At 44.1% G+C, this 20402-nt stretch overlaps 1 protein-coding gene across 1 annotated transcript; it reads right to left on the minus strand.

Annotated features, from left to right (window-relative positions):
* Window positions 1-18011: 18011 nt before the first annotated feature.
* ugt5g2 (UDP glucuronosyltransferase 5 family, polypeptide G2) lies at window positions 18012-19766 on the minus strand. The gene has a single exon (XM_062537429.1). It carries the CDS (start codon window positions 19764-19766, stop codon window positions 18012-18014), a length of 1755 nt encoding a protein of 584 aa, XP_062393413.1.
* Window positions 19767-20402: the final 636 nt, after the last annotated feature.

A 20402-nucleotide genomic window follows, 5' to 3' on the forward strand; every position in this document is an offset into this window, starting at 1 on the left:
GCGCTGGCAAGAAACCGTGATAGCACAGGCTGTTGGTCAGACTAAAGTCTCGCAGAGCCTTTGAAAGTCGATGGTAATCAGGCTACGGCTAAATAGCCTACTTTAGCATAGGGAGAAAAAGGCAGACATGTCTTCTAAGTGTGGGTATCGCCCAGCCCATCCAGTTTCCAAACATGGAACCAATCCACTTATGGCGAGGTGTAACCTAATGTGTGGAGCTCTTTTGAGAGTACGCTAATATGATAAATCCTTTATTTTCGCTATAGATCTTCGATAAGAAACTTGAGCCGCTGTATTAAAAGCGAGGCCATTTACTCCGACGGTGAGTGAAGTATGCATTGCTAGGTAGTCTCGCCTTCAGCGACTGACCCATACAGCGGTTAATATGCGCATCACCCTTCAAATTATGTTATATTTGGTGAACTGGTTACCTAATCAATTTAATAGCACAATTATTTATGGTTATATCATGCTCATGGATGCTTTAGGGGATTTTTGGGACATAGACGGCAGACAGCGCATCGAAATGCATGTATTCTGAAGCTACAGATAGTTAAATAGGTAGGTTGCTGTTAAATGTCAAGTTAGAACACGCCATCATTATAAACGCAATTCTTATTTTGACAGACACGACTGAGATGTTACCCTGGTATTTGCATGAGACCTGCATATGTCGAAGAAGAAGAAACGTGCTAAACGTGGACCTGAACCAATTTCGGCGTTCATGCTATTCCGCTTCTTGTCGAGGCCTATCCACTCAAAATGCAAATCTATTATTGGTTGCGTTGTGGGGTTCACATAGCCATACTCACACATGATATAGTTTATTAGTTGAATTCCCAGACTCATATGGCAGGGCCTGTTCGGAAAGTATCTACAAATGTCATGCCCGTCCCAGGTCACGTCTTATGATGAGTATTCAACTTGCCAAAATTGCACCGCATCTTCTAAACCTGAACTCCCTGTTCAAATCCACAAGAATCAAGATCATGGTAGAGATGTGGATGGCTAGAATGTGGGCACGCCAAAGAACGCACGCAAGAATAGCCAACTTTGTAATTATTTGTGTAACCTATGCCCATAAACCTCACTGAAAAACGTCCAAAGATAATTGGGCTGTAGCGTAGCTAATCTAGTTTTACATTAACGTAGCCTACCATCAAGGCTAAACTTAACCTCCTGTGGTTCAATTTGACTGATTTACATTCCTTTTCTCTCAGAAATAGAGTTAATTTATTTTCACGATGCTGACTTTGTTAGGCCGTCTGAACACACACACAACAAAAGTTGATCATTTTCATAACATTTTGGGTCTTTTAACTTTACAACACCCATGAGTATTTTTGACCGGCCATCAGAAATGAATGGATGAGAAATGGTCAATGAATAAAATTGAGTCGAGGCACATACCTATTGATCTGATGGACTGTATCTGTGCTTCTGTACATTCACACGCACGCACACGCGCGCGCGCGCGCACACACACACACACACACACACACACACACACACACACACACACACACACACACTCTCTCTCTCTCTCTCTCTCTCTCTCTCTCTCTCTCTCTCTCTTCCCCTCTTTGCTTCTATGCCAGTCTCTACTTGAACCTTTCCCCAATAATATCTCCCCCTGAGCTCAGGTCAATGAGGCCTCAATGAGGCCTATGCCGTAAATAGCAAAAGGAGTTGATGCAAAGGTCTATCATAATAGTTGGATTTAAAAACAAGTTTCTTTTACAGGGAACACAAAACTAGCGGGCTAAACATTAAACGACCTCAACAGGAGGATTAATATAGGCCTAACATGTGCTTTATAATGTGCTTGTAAGAAAGTTTTTGGCAAAATAGGCAAAATAATCATCCGCTAGGCCAATGATGACTTAAGATAACTAATTTCGTTATCTTGAAAATAGATAACGCATAAGAAAATGCATAGGCCTGTTTAGCCTATGTATTTGTGTTGAATATATTCATTTGCAAGTCCTTGGATGGGGTTTGGAGCCACAGTCTGTCGTAACCTGGAGAAGAAACTTTAGTGTGGACTTAGATTTTCCACTGAGAGCGCTGGATTTAATTCACATCGTCGGGATACCCGATCTGCTGACAAAGGATCTAAGTGGTTCCTTGTAATCCTCTACGTAAAAACGATTATGCTCTATTGGCCTGCCCGCCTCGTTTGATTTGCTTCAGGGGACTGGAACTGGTGAGGCTGAAATCCGTTTACTTTGAAGTAGTTGATATTTTAATCGACCATTAGTGAGTGCCGGGGTAAAATGCCCAATCCCTTTGGGGAACCAGCCACTGTCCAGTGGTTCAATGGCGTTGACGTCATGCGTCATGCTAGCAGTGCTTCTTCGTCTACTAAATCTGACGTGGTGAAATCTGATCCAGACATTGGGCTTATATCATGCAAGTGATGATAAATTAGTACATTGTAATGCGCTTTTTAATATTGCATATTTACACTGGAAAATGTATTTATTCATTGTGTTTGATGAGGTCTCCCACAATATGGCAAACATCAGTCTGGAGTTCAATAATTGTAGCATTCGCACTGGGTCATGCATTGGTTCATGTCTAGTAGTGTAGTCTACCTTTACATTGTCAGCGCCTTGATGGCATATCTTGAAATTAATAGCAAAGTCATTATTGAGGATATAATCTACGTAGAACAATAAGGACATGTCTTCATAAACTGAGATGTTTTAAGCAAGTAGCTGATCGTGGTAAGCAGGCTATGACCCCCGGCCCCATCTGTCAAAAAGCTGCGAGGTGACATGTTGGGGGTCTCCAGATCAAATCTATACACAAAAGCAAACGGAGAACGTTAAGTATACTCATTGGGGGAGCATAAAGCATTGTGGCACGCGAATTGTTCGGGTAATTTTGTGGATCTGCATATGGACGACGCACGTGCCACTCCGCCCCCGGCGCTGTTTTTATTGCGTGTGGCTGCCGTTATCAATTTCCCCCAACATTTTAAATGGGTGTCTGGCAGGCTTGCTGCAAAGTGCGAAGACAATATGCAAAAGACGATGCTGCCTTTGAATAATAAATGACGCGCTTTTATGGCTGTTCTAAAACGCCCGTGATGGTACAATATGAAAAGGCCATGGTAAGTAATAGTGCGTTTAAAAGGATCTAGAATGTTTTTATTACTAAACTCAAAAAAAGAACCACGGAGTGAGACAGAGAGGGCAAAATGAGCTGAACGAGGAGGGGCTGCTGAGACAGAGATATCAGTATTATTGCAATAAAAAAGATGAAAAAAGGAAAGATGCTGAAACTCCCTTCCAGCGAAATAGCCTGCTTAATGAAAGTTTACCGGCTCTCCCTGGCTCCACACAGCACTTGTCTCCGCTATGAAATATTAACTAAAATTTTATATAAAGCTCGAAAGCGTAAAGCCCTTTCTCGGACTATTTTTTCTTCTTCAAACGGCCAACTCTACGCCCCATTCAGGAGCTGTAATAGAGAGCTCCATTTAATTTGGTTTACATGGTGCGTCAAGTTGGCAAGCATCTTGACGTATTTTGGGAAAGGATGGCAATATGCTGTCTTCTTTCTTTCGTTGTCTCTTCCTTCCTTCCTTCCTTCCTTTCTTTATTTCTTTAACCACATTATGGGGAATCTTTCTATTCGCTTTTCCTTGAGCCATCCTTTTTGATAAAGCGCTATATCTACACACTCCGCAATCTTTCAACATATTTCACAAACCTGTGCCCATCCCGTTTCCGAACATAAAAACACGTGTCAGTTAATACGTCTGTGAGAAGCTTTTAAAACAGATGAATATTGGCTGAGCAGACGAAAGGACCGGTCATTTTACACCAGATAAGTATATGTTACCACATGGGTTAGGGAGGGAAAGTCAACTAATTAACTTAAAGACAACATAAAACTCTGTCCATCAACATCCCAGACAAGCTAGAAATCAATGTTTAGTTGCAACTCCAACTATAGCATAATGTAACAATTTGGACCATCTACCCCTTCTTGGGAACCTTGATGTACATTAGGCTATATGAAATGTACTGCATTCCGTTGTCTTTGTACTTGTGCTCTGCATATTACAGTTTTTCTCGATTGTTAACACACATTTTCTGAAAGCATGCCTCATATTCTCAGAACTCTACACACAAATCCAAAACAACACACACAATGGGCAAAACTCCACAATTCTCCTGCAAAATGACACTTTACCTTCAAAACAATGTGATTTCTCCTCGAAATGCTCTTTTGTTCTCAAGAGACACACACAAACCATCATATATCAAGACATTTATAAGGACCAGTTGAACACTGATGTGCTCAGTGTAAAACACTGCGATGAATTGAAAACACTTCTACATTCATTATAATGACTTGGGCCTTTTTTTGTTCAGTGTTACACTACAAACAGTACTACAAACAGTAGATAAGCTGATACAGTAAGTTGATATGCTTACCCTATCAATATTTTGAAATATCTCATTGTTTTCTATTATTTTTCTTTGTATTTGCTGTAATGTTATGCTGTTTTTGTAGGACAATGCTCATGATCTCAGTTTCCTGTTCAGGAGACAGAAGCCCTTGTGTTGGTAATCTTTCGGCTGCCAAACAAATAGTAAAATACTGTAAACTGTGTATACAAAGTAGGATTACTTTCCCCAAATACTTGAAACATACTTTATTTTTACAGTCCTACAGAACAGCCCACAGGCAATACTGTACTGTGCTCATTGAGCTGTATTGTACTGTCCGGTACTGTACTGTATTGATACGCAGCACTGCAATGTTCTAGTGGCTCGGATCTCATCAGAGATTACGGTCCTTGGCCTCCCCATCCTCCTCCTCTTACTCTCACTCCTCTGGCTCTGCCTCTGCCTGTACTACTATACTGTAATACTAAAGCTCTGATTGCTAATTGTAAGACTGTGTGAGAGGAGTTTGCCCATCTGATGAGTCAGTGTGCATGGTAGGGCAGTTAGCTTTAGAATTTGAATGGCAGTGTGTTCTTTGTGAAAACAAGAGATTCTCTTCATGAAAATTGTGTCTAATGCATAGAATTGTGTGTAGTGTTTTGAAAACAGTGTGTTATAGAACTGCAATTTGAGTGTAAAGCAGAAATTGTGCTTATAGTTCAGCAGAATCGGTTTAGGAGGTTGGTGCATGAGCTACATATTATGAGAATTGTGTCTCAAGTACCAGAAATTGTGTGTAAACAATTGAGAAAAACTGTAATGACAATAAAGTTGAATCTAATATAATCCAATCTAATCTTATGTAAACTGTCTGATAACGGGAAAGGATTGTGTTTGGTGTGTGTGTGTGTGTGTGTGTGTGTGCATGCATGCATGTTTGCGTGCATGCACATTTTTTTGTGTGTGTATGTGTGTGTGTGTGCGTGCGCGTGTTTGGGCTGTTGGTTTGACAGATGTTTAAGACAAGAAACCAGACTTAAGACTTAGTTGCTCATTGCGAACAAAGGTCTGAAAGACGATCTGCCTGAGAGATGGAATGGATATCCTCTCTCTCTCTCTCTCTCTCTCTCTCTCTCTCTCTCTCTCTCTCTCTCTCTATCTATCTCTCGCTCTCTTTCTGATTCTACTTGAAACTCTTTAGACTTGAAGAGAGCATTGGGACAGTGTCGTCCACACAGTTTGTGTTTGTGTGTGTGTGTGTGTGTGTGTGTGTGTGTGTGTGTCTGTCTGTCTCCAATTACAGGCCCAGACCCTTGGACAGATAGATGAGCCACGCACCATTGAGCACTGAGACGGAGAGGAGTTTAACACGCCACGCTGTGTGAAGATGAGTTGCAACCATCGGAAGTATTTATCTGCCCCCCCCCCCCCCCCCCGGTCTCTCTCTCGTCTGTTTCTATCTGTCTGTGTGTGTGTGTGTGTGTGTGTGCGTGTGTGTGTGTGTGTGTGTGTGTGTGTGTGTGTCCACAAATGGGTACTGTATGTCTCTGTGTGTGTGTGAGAGGGAGAGAGGGAGAGAGAGAAAGAGAGAGAGGAATTGTAGGACAGAGTGTGTTCTCTGTGCTCAGCCTCAGCCATTGGACACACTTCCCTTGATCACTGTAATGCAGTTCTGACTGTCTTCTAATCATACACAACTGATAGCATTTTGGCTGTTATTATGACACTGACTGTTGACTGTTCCAATCCAGTCATATTCTAAAATTGTTAACAAGCTGTCACTACTTGTGTCCAATATTTGCAGGTGTGCATGTGATACATGGAAGTGTTAAATACATTTCAAAATCAATCAAATCAATTGAAACAAAAGGAAAATCTGCAACATCTCCTTATCCTCGTCTACCAATTTTGAAAGATGTATTACACCTTTTATGGTTTGTGTTGTGTCCAACATATTGGTTTTTATTATTTGTTACATAATATGTGTTGAATATAACACAGATTGTGTTGTTTTTAACATATCTCTGTGTCCAGATAGGGACAACACAGTGTGTTGTTTCCAACACATTCGTTTTAAGAGTGATACACAAGCACCCATCTGAATCCTTGCCACAAAACAGGCAACATTGGAAGATGTCAAATGTCAAATGTCTAATATCTAATGTCAAATATACACTCTTAAAATAAATGTGTTGAAAACAACACAAACAGTGTTGTCCCTCTCTGGACACAGAGATGGGTTAAAAAACAACACAAGCTGCGTTATTTTCAACACAAGCTGTGTTATTTTCAACACATACTGTGTAACAAATAACAAAAAGCAATATGTTGGAAACAACATAAACTGTGTTGTCCCTATTTGGACACAGAGATGTGTTGTTTTCAACACATTCATTTTAAGAGTGTAGCTTAAAATGAAAACTGTACAATATGCTCTACACATGTCTGGGCAGAGGAGGAGCAAGGAGCCTGTGAGTGGCCAGACAGAGGGGCAGGGAGAGCAGAGCAGCGCTGTGCTCTGCTGATGGTTGAATGCCCGGCTGCCTTTCAGGCTAATGACAGACTAAAGGGGTGGGGGTGTGTGGTGGGGGCTTGGTCTAGGGGCTCTGTGTGTGTGTGTGTGTGTGTGTGTGTTTGTGTGTGTGTGTGTGTGTGTGTGTGTGTGTGTGTGCGTCAACGTGTGTGTACTTGAGGCACAACAACTTTGCAGGGGGTACTAGTGTTTCTTTTCTCTTGATTTGACTGAAGTGATGGTTGAGAAGCTGCTGCATAAAAAGGATGCTGCCCACCCCCCCCCCCTCCGCCCCCACTTCCCTTTTTTTCCATCCTTTGTCGATGTTGCAGAATGTTATTTACCTTGTTATGAGTGGATGTGTGGACCTGTATGTGTGCAGTATGCATTTTAAAAAAATGAGTGTGTGTGGGTTTCTATCCCAACACAAGTGTTTGCATGTGTGTGTGTATATGAGTACATAATATATATATATGTGTGTGTGTGTGTGTGTGTGTGTGTGTATGTTTGTGTGAGTGTGCCCCGATAAGTGTATGTGTGTTTGTGTGTGTGTGTGTGTGTGTGTGTGTGTGTGTGTGTGTGTGTGTGTGTGTGTGTGTGTGTGTGTGTGTGTGTGTGTTTGCGCACCCAGACAAGTGTGTGTGTGGGGTGTCGGTGTCAGGCACGCTGAGAGCCGTGTCCGAGGCAGTCAATAAAAGCCGATTATCCTGTTTGTCGCTGCGCTTCTCTTTGTCTTCTTAACGACTGCCTTTTGACCTTCTCACCCTGCCTGCTGCCTGCCTGTCGGGGGGAGGCTAGGACCAGCTGCCACCAGCCACTGTCTCTCTCTCTCTCTCCCTCCCTCTCTCTCTCTCCCTCCCTCCCTCTCTCTCTCTCTCTCTCTCTCCCTCTCTCTCTCTCTCTCTCCCCCTCTCTCTCTTGTGTTGGCAGTAGTGCTGCTCCAGCCCCCTGCGTTGCCCCGGCCCGCTGAGCCCTCAGGGTGGAGCAAGCTGTTGAGCCACCAGTCCCTCCCTGCTGTCCCACCTGCCTGGCCTGGGGCTGAGTGGTGCCTCCTCTCTGCTCTCTGCTCTCTGCTCCGCTCTGCTCGGACTCCTCGTCATCTCGCCCAGGGCAACCTCCAGCCCATCCTCCAGCTCATACTCCAGCCCAACCTCCAGCCCATCCTCCCCACTATCCACTATCCATCTCTCTATATTTGTGTTTTTATTTTACATTTCTGTCACACACACATAAGACAGACAGACACACAGACAGACAGACACACACACACACACACAAACACACACACACTCACATACACACACACATAAGACACATAGACGTACACAAGGATAAATGCATGCGCACGCACATGCGTGCACACACACACACTCTCTCTCTCTCACTCACTCACACAGACACAGACAGACAGACAGACACACACACACTCTATCTCATACTCACATAGACACACACACACACACACACACACACACACACACACACACTTTTCTCTATCTCTACATCTATCTACAGTTCAGACGCTATACGCTCCTCTCCCACTTCCTTCCTTTTGCTTATTGTGTAATATGTCAGTGGGGGAATCTCATTCATCACTCCTGTCACCTCTTCCCCGCGTCTACACGATCATACATTTTAATTTGAAAACGGTTGATTTTTTTTTTTTTACCGACAAAGAGGCTGTCATTGTACGTCCTAGCTGTGTGTAAATCATGTTTGTGGGAGTTGTTTAAAAATTGTCATTAAACTCCCTGTTTAAAAGAAAATGTTTTGTAATCATGAGGACTCTTCTCTGACTGTCGCTATTGCTCCCTCCCTCTCTCTGTTTCTCTCTCTTTCTATCTCTCTGTGTTCTTTATTAAGTAATAGAGTGCACACACACAGACACACAGACTCACTCTCTCACACATACACACACACACACACACAGACACAAACACACACGCACACACAGACACAAACACACACACACACACACACACACACACACACACACACACACACACACACACACACACACACACAGACACACAAGCACACACATGCAAACGCACACACACACACGCACACACACACACACGCACTGGACTGAAAAAAAATCAAGAGGGTTAAATAGGCACCCAACGAGCCACCCAATCCACTTTATCACAAGAGATGGTCAAAGTCGGCAGACAGTTGAACAGTTGGCAAAGCGGAGAACTCAGCCACCCACCCACAGCACCACCACCACCACCACCACCACCACTTCTCTTCCCTCCTTCTCTCTCCCCTTCTCTCCTCTCCTCTGTACTCCCTCTCTCGCACTCATGATGGATGACATTCAAACTCACACTTTATGAGCTGAGGATTCATCTGGATTCAGAGCAGACAGAGAGATGGAGAGAGAGAGAGAGAGAGGGATGTGGCAAAAGTGATAGAGGGTGTCTGCTGGAAGAAGGGTGGACTAGGAGGAATACCTTACATGCTCACACACTTGATATAGATGACTTTCTCTCTATCTCTCTCTGCTCTCTCCAATGCGTATTCGTTCCTTTGAAATAAATAGCAAAGAAACGACTAAAAAAATAAAAAATAAAACATAATACATTGCATTTCACCATCATGTAAAGCATGCATTCAGCTGCTTTCTTTTTTGCAACCGATGGTCAGTCAGGACGGGTCATTTGGAGATTCACCATGCCAGAACCAGATGATTCCTGCACTGAAGTGGCCGCAGCATATAGTGCCATGCTGTGGACGTGTGAATATAAGATGATCTTTCAAGTTCTAAACATAGACATTATTTATAGATAAGTCACTAAATAGCCGATCACACTTGCTGTTCCCTGCTCAACTGGCAAGTATACTGGTGAGACAATGATCCCATGTTACCTTGCTCTTCTGGGGATTTAAGAAGAAAGTTGGTGATTCTGATAACTTTTTCAATTTCCCTCTTTTTCTCCCTATAAATGCCTGTTAGTCCATTTAAGTCTCTGTCTTTCTCTCTCTCTCTCTCTGTCGCTCTCTTTTTCTCTCTGTTTCTCTCTCTCTCTCTGTCTTTCATAGCGATTAACGCCCTGAGGAAAAGACAATAAATCCTGCATGCACTGAATGAACGCCATTCATCATATTCATTTTCCTGTCGATACAATTATGAAAAGCCTCTGGCCTTTCTCTCTTTCTCCAGAACTCAATTCTGCTCTGGGAAAACGCAATTAGTGCGGCTGGTGGAGAGAGAGGCTAGCTCAAACTCCATCGCCTTCTCCTCTTCAACTACCCCTAACACCCCCCACCTCCGCCCAACAACACACACACGTGCATGCACACACACACACACACACACACACACACACACACACACACACACACACACACGCACACACTCCCAGCCCCCATTTTAGCCCCTGCAGTCCTTTTCCACACCTAATATATTTCCTCCATGGTCAGCCATAGAGATATTTCTATTTTTTTTTTTTTTTTTTTTTTTTTTTTTTAAGACAATTCTTATTTGTATGTAATAATAAGAATTACTAGAAGTTCTCAGGGAAAAATGTTTTCTAGCTTCCTGAGTCCAAGTGATCTCAGAGATCCTAGAACACAGAGGATTAGTGTTAGTGTTCCACACTGACATCCTCTGGATTCAGGTGGCACTCAGTTGTGAGATCCTTATGAAATGGGATTTTATCTCTGACCTGAGGGCTTGGACCAGGCCGAAAGATTATCACAGAGGTAAACGAAGCCTCAGAAACAACAAAGATTTCACCATGATAGTTGGAAGAAAAATGATGCATTATAATGTTTATCAAAGTAAATATTGATGTGTAATGAATTAAACATGAAATTGATTATTACTTCAAATTAAAATGAATAGATAAAGATTACAGATAGATTGGATAAGCACATGCAGATCTGAAATGTAAATAATGTTAATAACGTTAAACTATGAAACTGATAATGGATAGTCATCATTTAAGTTCTGTCAAAACTGATCTTTCTATCTTTTTAGTCAGAGTAATTAGAATAACCATATTCGTGACTTGAGGCCAAAACAATTATATATATATAAAATAAAGTTTATGAAAATTAATAATGGAATTCTTATACCCTAAATTTCTCATCTTATGACAGTATGACAGACTGCTGTGGCATGAATTGGCAAAGGGTGAAAGATAAAAAGTCAAGAACGGAGGGAATGAGAGAGAGAGAGAGAAAAGGAGAGAGAAAAACAAGAATAAAAGGTCATTTGCTGTCTGCCCACCACCTCTGAGCTGACAAACTGTGAAGAGAAAGGGAGACAGAGAGAGAGAGAGAGAGATGTGAGAGAAAAATGTGTGAAAGAGACCGAGCAAGAAGCCTCGAGACGGGAGAAGGTGTTCTAGGGGTTCACTAGTAGAGGAAGGAGGGAAGAAGAAGGTGAAGAAGAAGAAGAAGAAGAAGAAGAGGAAGAAGAAGAAGGGCAGACACATTATCCTGTACCAATCACTTTTATTCATTAGTATTTTGGGAGCTAGAGCTATCAAAAGATTTTATTTTACTCTCGGTCCCTTTGTGATTTTTTTTTATTGCACATTTTCGGTACTCTCAAAGCTGGAGTGCATTCTTCTGAGTGTTTCTGGGAAGCATAATATGTGGGCCAAATGAAAAACACACAGTACAGTGAAGAGGAATGTTATGAATGCAAGACAACTGCAAACAAATGCTAAGATATACATAAACAAAGGGAGAGATAAAACAATAAGAAAGAGAGAGAGAGAGATGATGTCTTGAGAAGAAGAATTAGCAAGACAGAGAGAATCGCAGTGAAAAAGGGAGAGAGAGAGCTGGAGAGGGAGAGGGTGTGTGTGTCTGTGTGTGTGTGTGATAGAGAGAATGAGAGAGAAAGAGAAAGAGAGAGAGAGAGAGAGAGACAGACAAACAGACAGAGGAAAGAGACAGTGAGGCAGAGAGAAGGAGAAAGCGAGTGAGAAAGTCAAGCATGTCACGATGTGCTAAAGGAGAATGCCAGGGCCCGCTGCTTCTGAGGGGCAGGGTGACGGGCCCCGGCCAGGTGTGAGGACAGACAGTCGCCCTCTGCGGCTCTGAGGCCGAGGCGGCTTCCCCCCCCCCACCTCCCCGCGCGTTCCAAGCGCCCGCCCCCCCTTCCTGGTGCTAATTGATTCTGACTGGGCTGGGATGATTGGTGTGAGGACTCCTTGGGTGGGGGGGTTAGGGCCAGCTGTCCCCTGAGCTGAGAGGGGGGGCCTTTTCCATCTTGCCCCTTCATGCCCAGGGAGACACTGGCACCTCGGACGGGGCAATGCCAACTATGCCCACCTCACCCCGCCGAGCCGTGTGGCACGGATGGACGTTGCGTGCCTGTTGAAGGGAGAGAGACAGAGGAAAGCAGAAGATAAGCTTCTTTTTTTTCCTTAGATTTTTTTTCCCCTTTCCTGTACTTAGCTTTGGGGGGAGACGGAAAGAGATAGAATTGTAAATGGCTATGAAGGTAAAGCATAAATCTAAATGAAAATAATGGGAACGATATTACGCTCAACTCCGATTTCTATTGTTTCATGGTAAAAACCTCTTTGTTTGCATGGAGCTGCTACACAAGCCCTCATCCATTATCTTCTCATATGTGGGTGTGTACAGAACACTTCTTAATGGTTGCCTGTTGGAATCCATAAAGTGTGTGTGTGTGTGTGTGTGTGTGTGTGTGTGTGTGTGTGTGTGCGCGCGCGCGCGTGTGTGTGCATGTGTGTATGTTTGTGAGTGTGTGTGGCATGTGTGTGTGTGTGAGTGCATTGTATGTGTGTGTGTGTGTGTGTGGTGTGTGTCTGAGAGAGAGAGAGAGACAGGGAGAGAGAGAGAGAGAGAGTGTATGTGCGCAGATGTGACTGTGTTTGTGTACACATTTACGTGTGAGAGTGTTTAAGTGTTTTTGCTTGTGTGTGCCTTTGTCTCCGGTAATTGTCTGTATATTAAAGATAGTCGTGATGGTGCCCTCTCTAACAGAGCAATAAAGCCCACTTAGAGCGTATTATTAAACACACACACACACACACACACACACACACACACACACACACACACACACACACACACACACACACACACACAGAGTGGAGGGAATGGAGAGCGGAAAAGTAAGAAGTGGAAAATATTGGACTTTCCCCCCCCATCATTTTTTGTCTTTAAAAGTCCAAATGACCACTCAAATTGGATGGTGCATCATTTTCTGTCAAGCCCGAGAAAGCACGGAAGACAGTTCTAATTCATCATTTTGGTGATTTAATAGCAGAGAAATATATTAAAATAATAAAAAGAAGGTTGAAATGCCCGGGATTTCCAGTGATAAATAGCACTCCCTGTCCTGATCGGATTAGCCTCGCTAACAGATATATTGCGGTCAGGATTCACGCAGGCAAGCACGATTGTTTTCCAATAAAAAGTTGCATATTAAATTCCAACACAGAAGAGGAGGGGAGAGGTCCTTTTCGCTCTCTCACTTCTTCGCTTTCTCTCACTCTCTCTGTCCTTCTCTCCCTTCTCTCCTTCACAACCAACCCCCCCCCCCCCCCCCCCCCTTTTAAGATAAAAACGGGAGGTAGAGAGGGGCGAGCATTTAGAGAAAAATTGCAAGTGTTATGCCAATGCTGCACCAAATGCATTTTCTGCAAAGCTATATATTTTGCAAAAATGATACACCATATCAGCAATCACCACAAACATTCAAAACACACAAACACACACACACACACACACACAGTAGCGCACGCGCGCACACACACACACACACACACACACACACACACACACACACACACACACACACACACACACACACACACAGATTTGTACACATGTGGCCCACAATCTCCCATGGGATTTGTGAGCTCTCACTGTCCAAAAACTCATCAATAAGGGTTTCGTTGTAATTAATTAGCTCATTTGTTTATGCAAATGTATGCAATTAAGTCATATTGTTCAGTAACATGATCATTGTCTGACTCAGGCCAAGCCTTTCCTCTTTGTGGGAATAAATTATGTTTCTTTAATTAAGCTCGTTTGTTGTAACCTGTAATTAACACTTACAACAATTAGGAGCAGAGATGTTTATGGCATGTAAGCAATAAAGAGTAAGCAATACTTTTGTCTGGTCGACTGGAGGGAATAGAATAAAAATAGTCTTTGACGACATTAAAGAAGTGGTGTTAGGCAGTAAAATGATAGATAGTAAAATAAAACTGTTGTCTGCTATTGAATGGAACACTTTATTTCAACACAAACTCTGTCTGAATGATTCAGACAGAACTCAAACCGCACAAAGTTAACGTGAACTTTTACGCTCAGTGGACTCTTTTGTCCACTCAGTGATATTTTATTTAATTTGAGATAAATCCAGTGGCAAACATGGAAATAAGCATAACTAGACATCTTTGTGAGTGAATCTGTACGCCATGTGTGCTCTGGGTCAAAGATGTTGGTCACTGAAGGGTTAAATCTCTTTCATTATTACTTCTCAAAACTAGCCTAGGAGGGATGCAAGAGTAGAAGATTACAGCGCAGACAGAGAGAGACAGAGACAGAGAGAGAGAGAGATAGAGAGAGAGAAAGAGAGAAAGAGAGAAAGAGAGGGATGAGAGGAGAGGGAAAGAGCTCACTGAAGGCTTTTATAAATCATAGCAATCATAACCCAGGGACACTTTGTGGCAAGGGAGGTGGGGGTGGTGGTGTGTGTGTGTGTGTGGGGGGGGGGGGGGGGGCTATGGTAAGGAGCGAAGAATGAGCCCACTCCACAAACAGAGAGGTGGAATAGAAGAGAGAACAGAGGAAGAAATGGGTCTACTGTACAAAGTGTCATCCTACAAAATGCAATTCATTATTATTCATTTATCCATTTGTTTATATTGTTAAGTATTCTATATTTTAGCTATTATCCCATGGCCAGTTGATTATGGGATGTGGATGCAGAACATTTCTGTACATATCTGGTGTTAATTATAAAAACAGCAGGTGATTATATATATCAAAATTGAGGTATGAGATATTATGATGTGCTTTATATTTAGGAGGCACAGGCCTGAATTTGGGATGAAACACAAACATTTAGAAAAGGAAAAGGTCCCTGGCAGGTGAGATAGTGTTGCACATATAATGATCATAAAAGTATTGTACAGTGAACTTATTTACCTTAAGTTATATGTTATATGTTTATACTTATGCTGCTGTAAATGCCCTGGTTTCTCTATGAAATTAATTAGTTGGTGTGCTAAATTCTAAAAGTCATACCCAGATTGGACCATATCCTATACCAGTCTATATATATTTTTTAAGTTAATTATGAGTTCTAATTCAACATACTGCTGCAAGTGCAGCCACTATAACCCCAACCCCTCTTTAATCATCCTAAATTCATTTCACAAAGCTATGTTACATATGATATACTATACTTACGGTCCCCTCCATAAGTATTGGAACACATGCTAAAGTTGACTATAAAGAGGAACATAAAATCATCTTTTGGAAATTGATCTCAAAGCCTTGAATTAAAAAAATGAGGAAATATCCAACCTTTATGGACATAATTTTTCTTTGTGAATAAATAATGTATCGTAAATAAATAAACGTTTTCCTTAAAATACAGGGGTCATAAGTACTTATGTATGAAATTAATGAATGACGTATAACTTGTGTTTTTATAGACAAACAGGAGGAAGTACTAAAATCATGCAGAAGTCCATGCAAGGGGAGTGTTAGAACAGGTGACTTCCATGTCATGTGCGTACTCCTATAGTCATTGTATGGAGCCAGTCCTGAGTGAATTTAAGAGATGTAGTGAAAGAGCAGAGAGAAGGAGGTGGCACTGGGTAATTGGATTTTAATTTTAATTTTACTTGTGTTTAACACAACTATTAAAGGTCTATTAAGTCTAAGTGGGCTCCATTGCCAATAAGACTGTGACCGGCAGGATTTTCAGATCCTCTGTCCGACAATATGGTAATGACCTTATCTCACACAGTTATTAAGGACATCATTCTCTCCCTCCCTCCATCTCTCTCTCTCTCTCTCTTCTTTCTCCATACTCACTCTGTGCCCGTCGATCTTTTAGTATGTATTCGCTCACCCCCTTGTCTTTTACATCTCTCTAAAGAAAAGCTAATTAAAATAGCCATTTGGAAGGCTAACGTCGTAATTGCTGTTCCCATCATCACTTTCCTGAGAGGAGGAGAGGAGTGAAGTGGAGTGGAGTGGAGGGGAGGGGAGAGGAGAGAGAGAGTGACAGTGAGAGGAGAAATGGGGGAGGAAAAAAGAGTGAGAGAAAATTGATAATGAGATAATGAATCATTAGCAGAAGGCATTAGTGACTCCAATCCTACTTAATGCCCCTTCAATTAGTTTAATCTCTCTCTCCATATCTCACAGCTTCCATGCTGGAGATGGTCCCCCTGGTTACTCCTCTCTCTCTCATTCACACAGTTTGTTGGACTGTGGGGTTTTATTTCATGGACGTAAGTGGTCTTTGAGGTCCACCAAAGAGTCTTATTTGGGATTTTTCTTTCTTTTTTTTTTTAATTTGAGGGACAGCAGAGATTGCTGCACTAGGATCCAATATTGGGCTCTGCTACATGCAAAACTCAGATGTGTTGTAAAATAACCCACTGTTGATATTATTCTGCTCATGGATGTCTGATCATGTTCATTTGACTACCTCTTGTTTTATCTCCCTTTGTTCAGATGCGGTGAGAATGCACATTTTCTAGTGTCCTAGAGTGTGAGGAGACCCACAGAAGCACTGACTGCAGTGGTAATCGCTCCCTGTTTGTTGAACCACTGTGATGGGGACAAGGCTATGTGTATTCTCTGCAGTCTGCTGCTCTCTGGTGGTCATAGGCAAGCATTGCATTCTCAGGACTGTGATCGTGCGATTCCAGGACAACTCAGCTGGTGATTAGCATTGCCGACAGAATAGCACATTACTTTATTTCCACTAATTGAATGAGCGCATGATACTCACACTTCTGTATGCTCTTTATCCCCCTGCAGATGCAGGAGAGATGCCTCCCACCACAGACTTTTACACCCCGTCACGTGTTTCTTCTTCATCAACAGTACGATTACACGATGGAACGTAGACGTCTGGTTATGTTTGTCACTCTGATTTCTCGGAATGCATCTTTGTTCAACAAACAAAAGAGCAGGAACAATTTGGTGACTGCTGACTGGCAGGGTGTGTGCAAAGGTGTGTATTAGCTACTTGTTCATATACCGGTTCTCAACTACTAGGAAAACATTCTGTACTGGAACTCGGCTGGTAAACATTCATATTAGCACTTTAAAGAAAATTTTTGACAGATGAGCAAATAGAACAATAGTCTCGGTTCAGAAAGTGTTGTCAGTTCAACAGAGATAGTTTATGACAAATACACTGGCTAAATACAAGTTTTGTAGAACCCAAGCTGTTCATTTTCTCAGTATTATTTCAGTCTTATGCAATACTGATCAAGTTCCCTTACATTAATGCCTTACTCCACACTTTTGTTAAGTAGGGGGTCACAAAGAGATTATTTGAGCATTTCGACATTTCAAGCTGTAATCTGACTGTAATCTTCATCACATGTTGAGAATTGGTGAAATTATGGAAAAGGTTCTTTGTTTACTTTGTTGTTTTATTTCAGGCACTCAGTTAAATATTTCAGCTCAGTTAAACAAAATATTAGATTTGCTGGACAAATAAATGTTAATAAACTGAAACCATAGGTAACCAACTGGATCAGGATGAAGGGAACAATGTTTTTACACATGGGTGATAAGATATGCATAACATTATGGTTTACTGACAATCCTTGCTTTATAAATAACATTTTCATGCTAAAACAATACCCAATCATTAAGCCCCATCAATGTTATGGCAGTCCCCATACCAACCACTTAATGTAGCCTACCACCTGCATTAACCTGTCTTGCAGCCTGCATTGTAAACAGAGCTTTGTATGTCTGGAGCATTTCCAGTGCTTGTAAGGTTTGCTGTTTGTAAAAGCAATTGTTCTTACCTGCACCACAGAACTAAATGAATCCTTAAAAGATGTACATGTAATGAATTCACATTTCACACATTCATTTTGAACGCAAAATCACTCTGCTTTCTTCCTCTCTGATTTTGACTTTGTGTTATCTTTAGAATGCGCTTGCTGAAGCTTCTTGGGTTTGGTCTGAAGCGCTTCCTTAGAGCTCGCTTTGAGAGTCACTTTGGCGTTGACTTGGGGCACCTCCTTGGACTGTTGCGCCGTGGTCTGCGGCGCTCCCTTGGCTTTGCGGAGCACCGCGGCTCGAATCAGAAAGACGACGACGCACAGGAGCCCGAAAGGCGCCCCGAGCAGGAGAGCGATCACGTCCAGCGTGTAGTAGGAGTACCACGGCATGGCGCTGGCCTCTGAGCGGAGGTGCGGAGCGCCTTTGTTCCGGAGCACGTACTCGATCCAGAAGACGGCTTTGTCCAGGGGGTGGAGGGGCTGGTCGCGGTGCAGGCCGGACAGCCTCTGCATGCTGCCGCGGTACGTGGGGTTGTGGAGGACGTCCTTCAGCGCCCTCACCAACAGCTCGGGGGTGAGCGAGGCCATGTCCAGCATCCGCGCCGCCCCGCGGGCCTGCAGGCGCACCAGGTTGTCCGTCTGGTCGAACAGGAGCGGCACGCCGAGCACGGGCACGCCGTGGTAGATGGCCTCGTAGAGGCCGTTGGTGCCGCCGTGGGCCACGAACGCCCGCGTCTTGGGGTGGCCCAGCAGGTCGTTCTGCGGGAGCCACTCGAGCAGCAGGGTGTTGTTGCCCAGCGAGCGCGGCTTGGCGCCGGCGAACCTCCAGATCACCTTCTGCGGCAGGCGGGCGAAGGCGGACGCGATGATCTCGGTGGTCTCGCGCGGCAGGGCGTTGATCAGCGTGCCGAGCGACATGACCACGACCCCGTGCTGCCCCGAGCTCTGGACGAAAGCCTCCAGCTCTCCCGGCAGCGGCTTGGCCGGACGGCACTGGAAGCCGCCCATGTAGACCAGGTTGGGCATGGAGGGTCTGGGGAACTCGAACACAAAGTCCACCCGCATCAGCCACACGTCGGCGGTCAGCTGCATGCTGAGGAGGTCGCTGCCGGGCGGGAAGTGCTTCCGAATCAGCTCCCTGTAGATGGGCACCACCAGCCACCTCTCCTGCACGAGGTTCAGGGCGTAGTGGAACATGTTCCGTGCCCGGTGGACGAACCCCATGCGGTCGCTGAGCCCCGAGCCGGGCACGGGCACGTACGAGACGGGCGACGGCGCGATGGAGAAGTGCCCCTCGCCGAAGCTCATCCAGCGCACGTTGTACACCATGGGCAGGCGCAGGTAGTGGCCGAGGAGGACGCCGGCCGGCATGGCCGGGTCGGTGAGCATCAGGTCGTACCGGGCCGCCCGCAGCTCCTGCACCAGCCGCCGGTCGTCCAGCATGAGGGAGACGATGGCGCAGGTGGCCCGGTGGGCCACGTGGAGGATGCTCATGAGCTCCGTCACCTCCACCAGCGAGCCCATCAGCGAGCCCCGCAGACGGCCCTCCAGGATGCGCTGGGCCGACTGCTCGAAGAGCTCCAGGCCGATCTCCTTGTCCTGGGGCAGCCGCACGGTGAGGGGGGCGTAGTGGGGCGAGCGCTCCTTGATGTACCAGCTCTCGGGCGAGCGCACCACGGTGATCTGGTGGCCGCGGCCGTGCAGCTGCTTGACCAGCACCTCCATGTTCAACCAGTGGCTGCCGTCCACGGGGAACACCAGGATCTTGCTGGCCTGTCCAGGCAGGACAGACGCCATGAGGAGGATCGTCCAGACGAGGCTGGCCAGTGGTCTGGACGGCATCTGATGCGTTGACATATTCTCCATTTTTTTTTGTAACTCTCTTTTCTTTGCTTCGTTTGCTTCCTCCTTGTTTCCCTGTTGCTGCCGTTCACTTGCCAGAAACAGCACTCGTCTCTACGACATCCTTAGCCGAGCTATTTGCTGACATGTTTTCATGTAGAGGGGAGAAAAATGAACAGGCAAAGTAGAAAATCTGCTTATTAAACTAGACAGCCAATGGAGAGGTGAGGAATGTCAAGGTTAGCCTTCCTTGCTAATCCCTACATTTGCTAATACCTCTTGGTCTGTTGTGAAAGACTTAATTTCTTTTCTTTTTTTCAATGAATGGGCTTATTTACATGTGTCACAATGTAGTTCAGATCTCAGAGCTTGCTGTATGTCACAGGAAGCTTTTTTAATCATACTGGAAGAGATTATATTGACACTTTTATATCTCTCATCAGGGCATCACACAAACACACATTCAAATACTGTATATTGACCTACATACACATATGCATGCAACACACACACACACACACACACACGCACATGCACGTGCACACACACACACACACACACACACACACACACACACACACACACACACTCACACTGACCTTGAAATCTGCCGTTGCCCAAATACAATATGGGCCAAGCTGCTTTAATTTT

Source organism: Sardina pilchardus, chromosome 5 (assembly GCF_963854185.1).
Source record: "Sardina pilchardus chromosome 5, fSarPil1.1, whole genome shotgun sequence".
NCBI classification, from domain to species: domain Eukaryota; kingdom Metazoa; phylum Chordata; class Actinopteri; order Clupeiformes; family Clupeidae; genus Sardina; species Sardina pilchardus.

Bases quoted from the DNA above. Each gene is read 5' to 3' on its own strand.
- ugt5g2 (XM_062537429.1), bottom strand. From the start codon at position 19,766: ATGTCAACGCATCAGATGCCGTCCAGACCACTGGCCAGCCTCGTCTGG.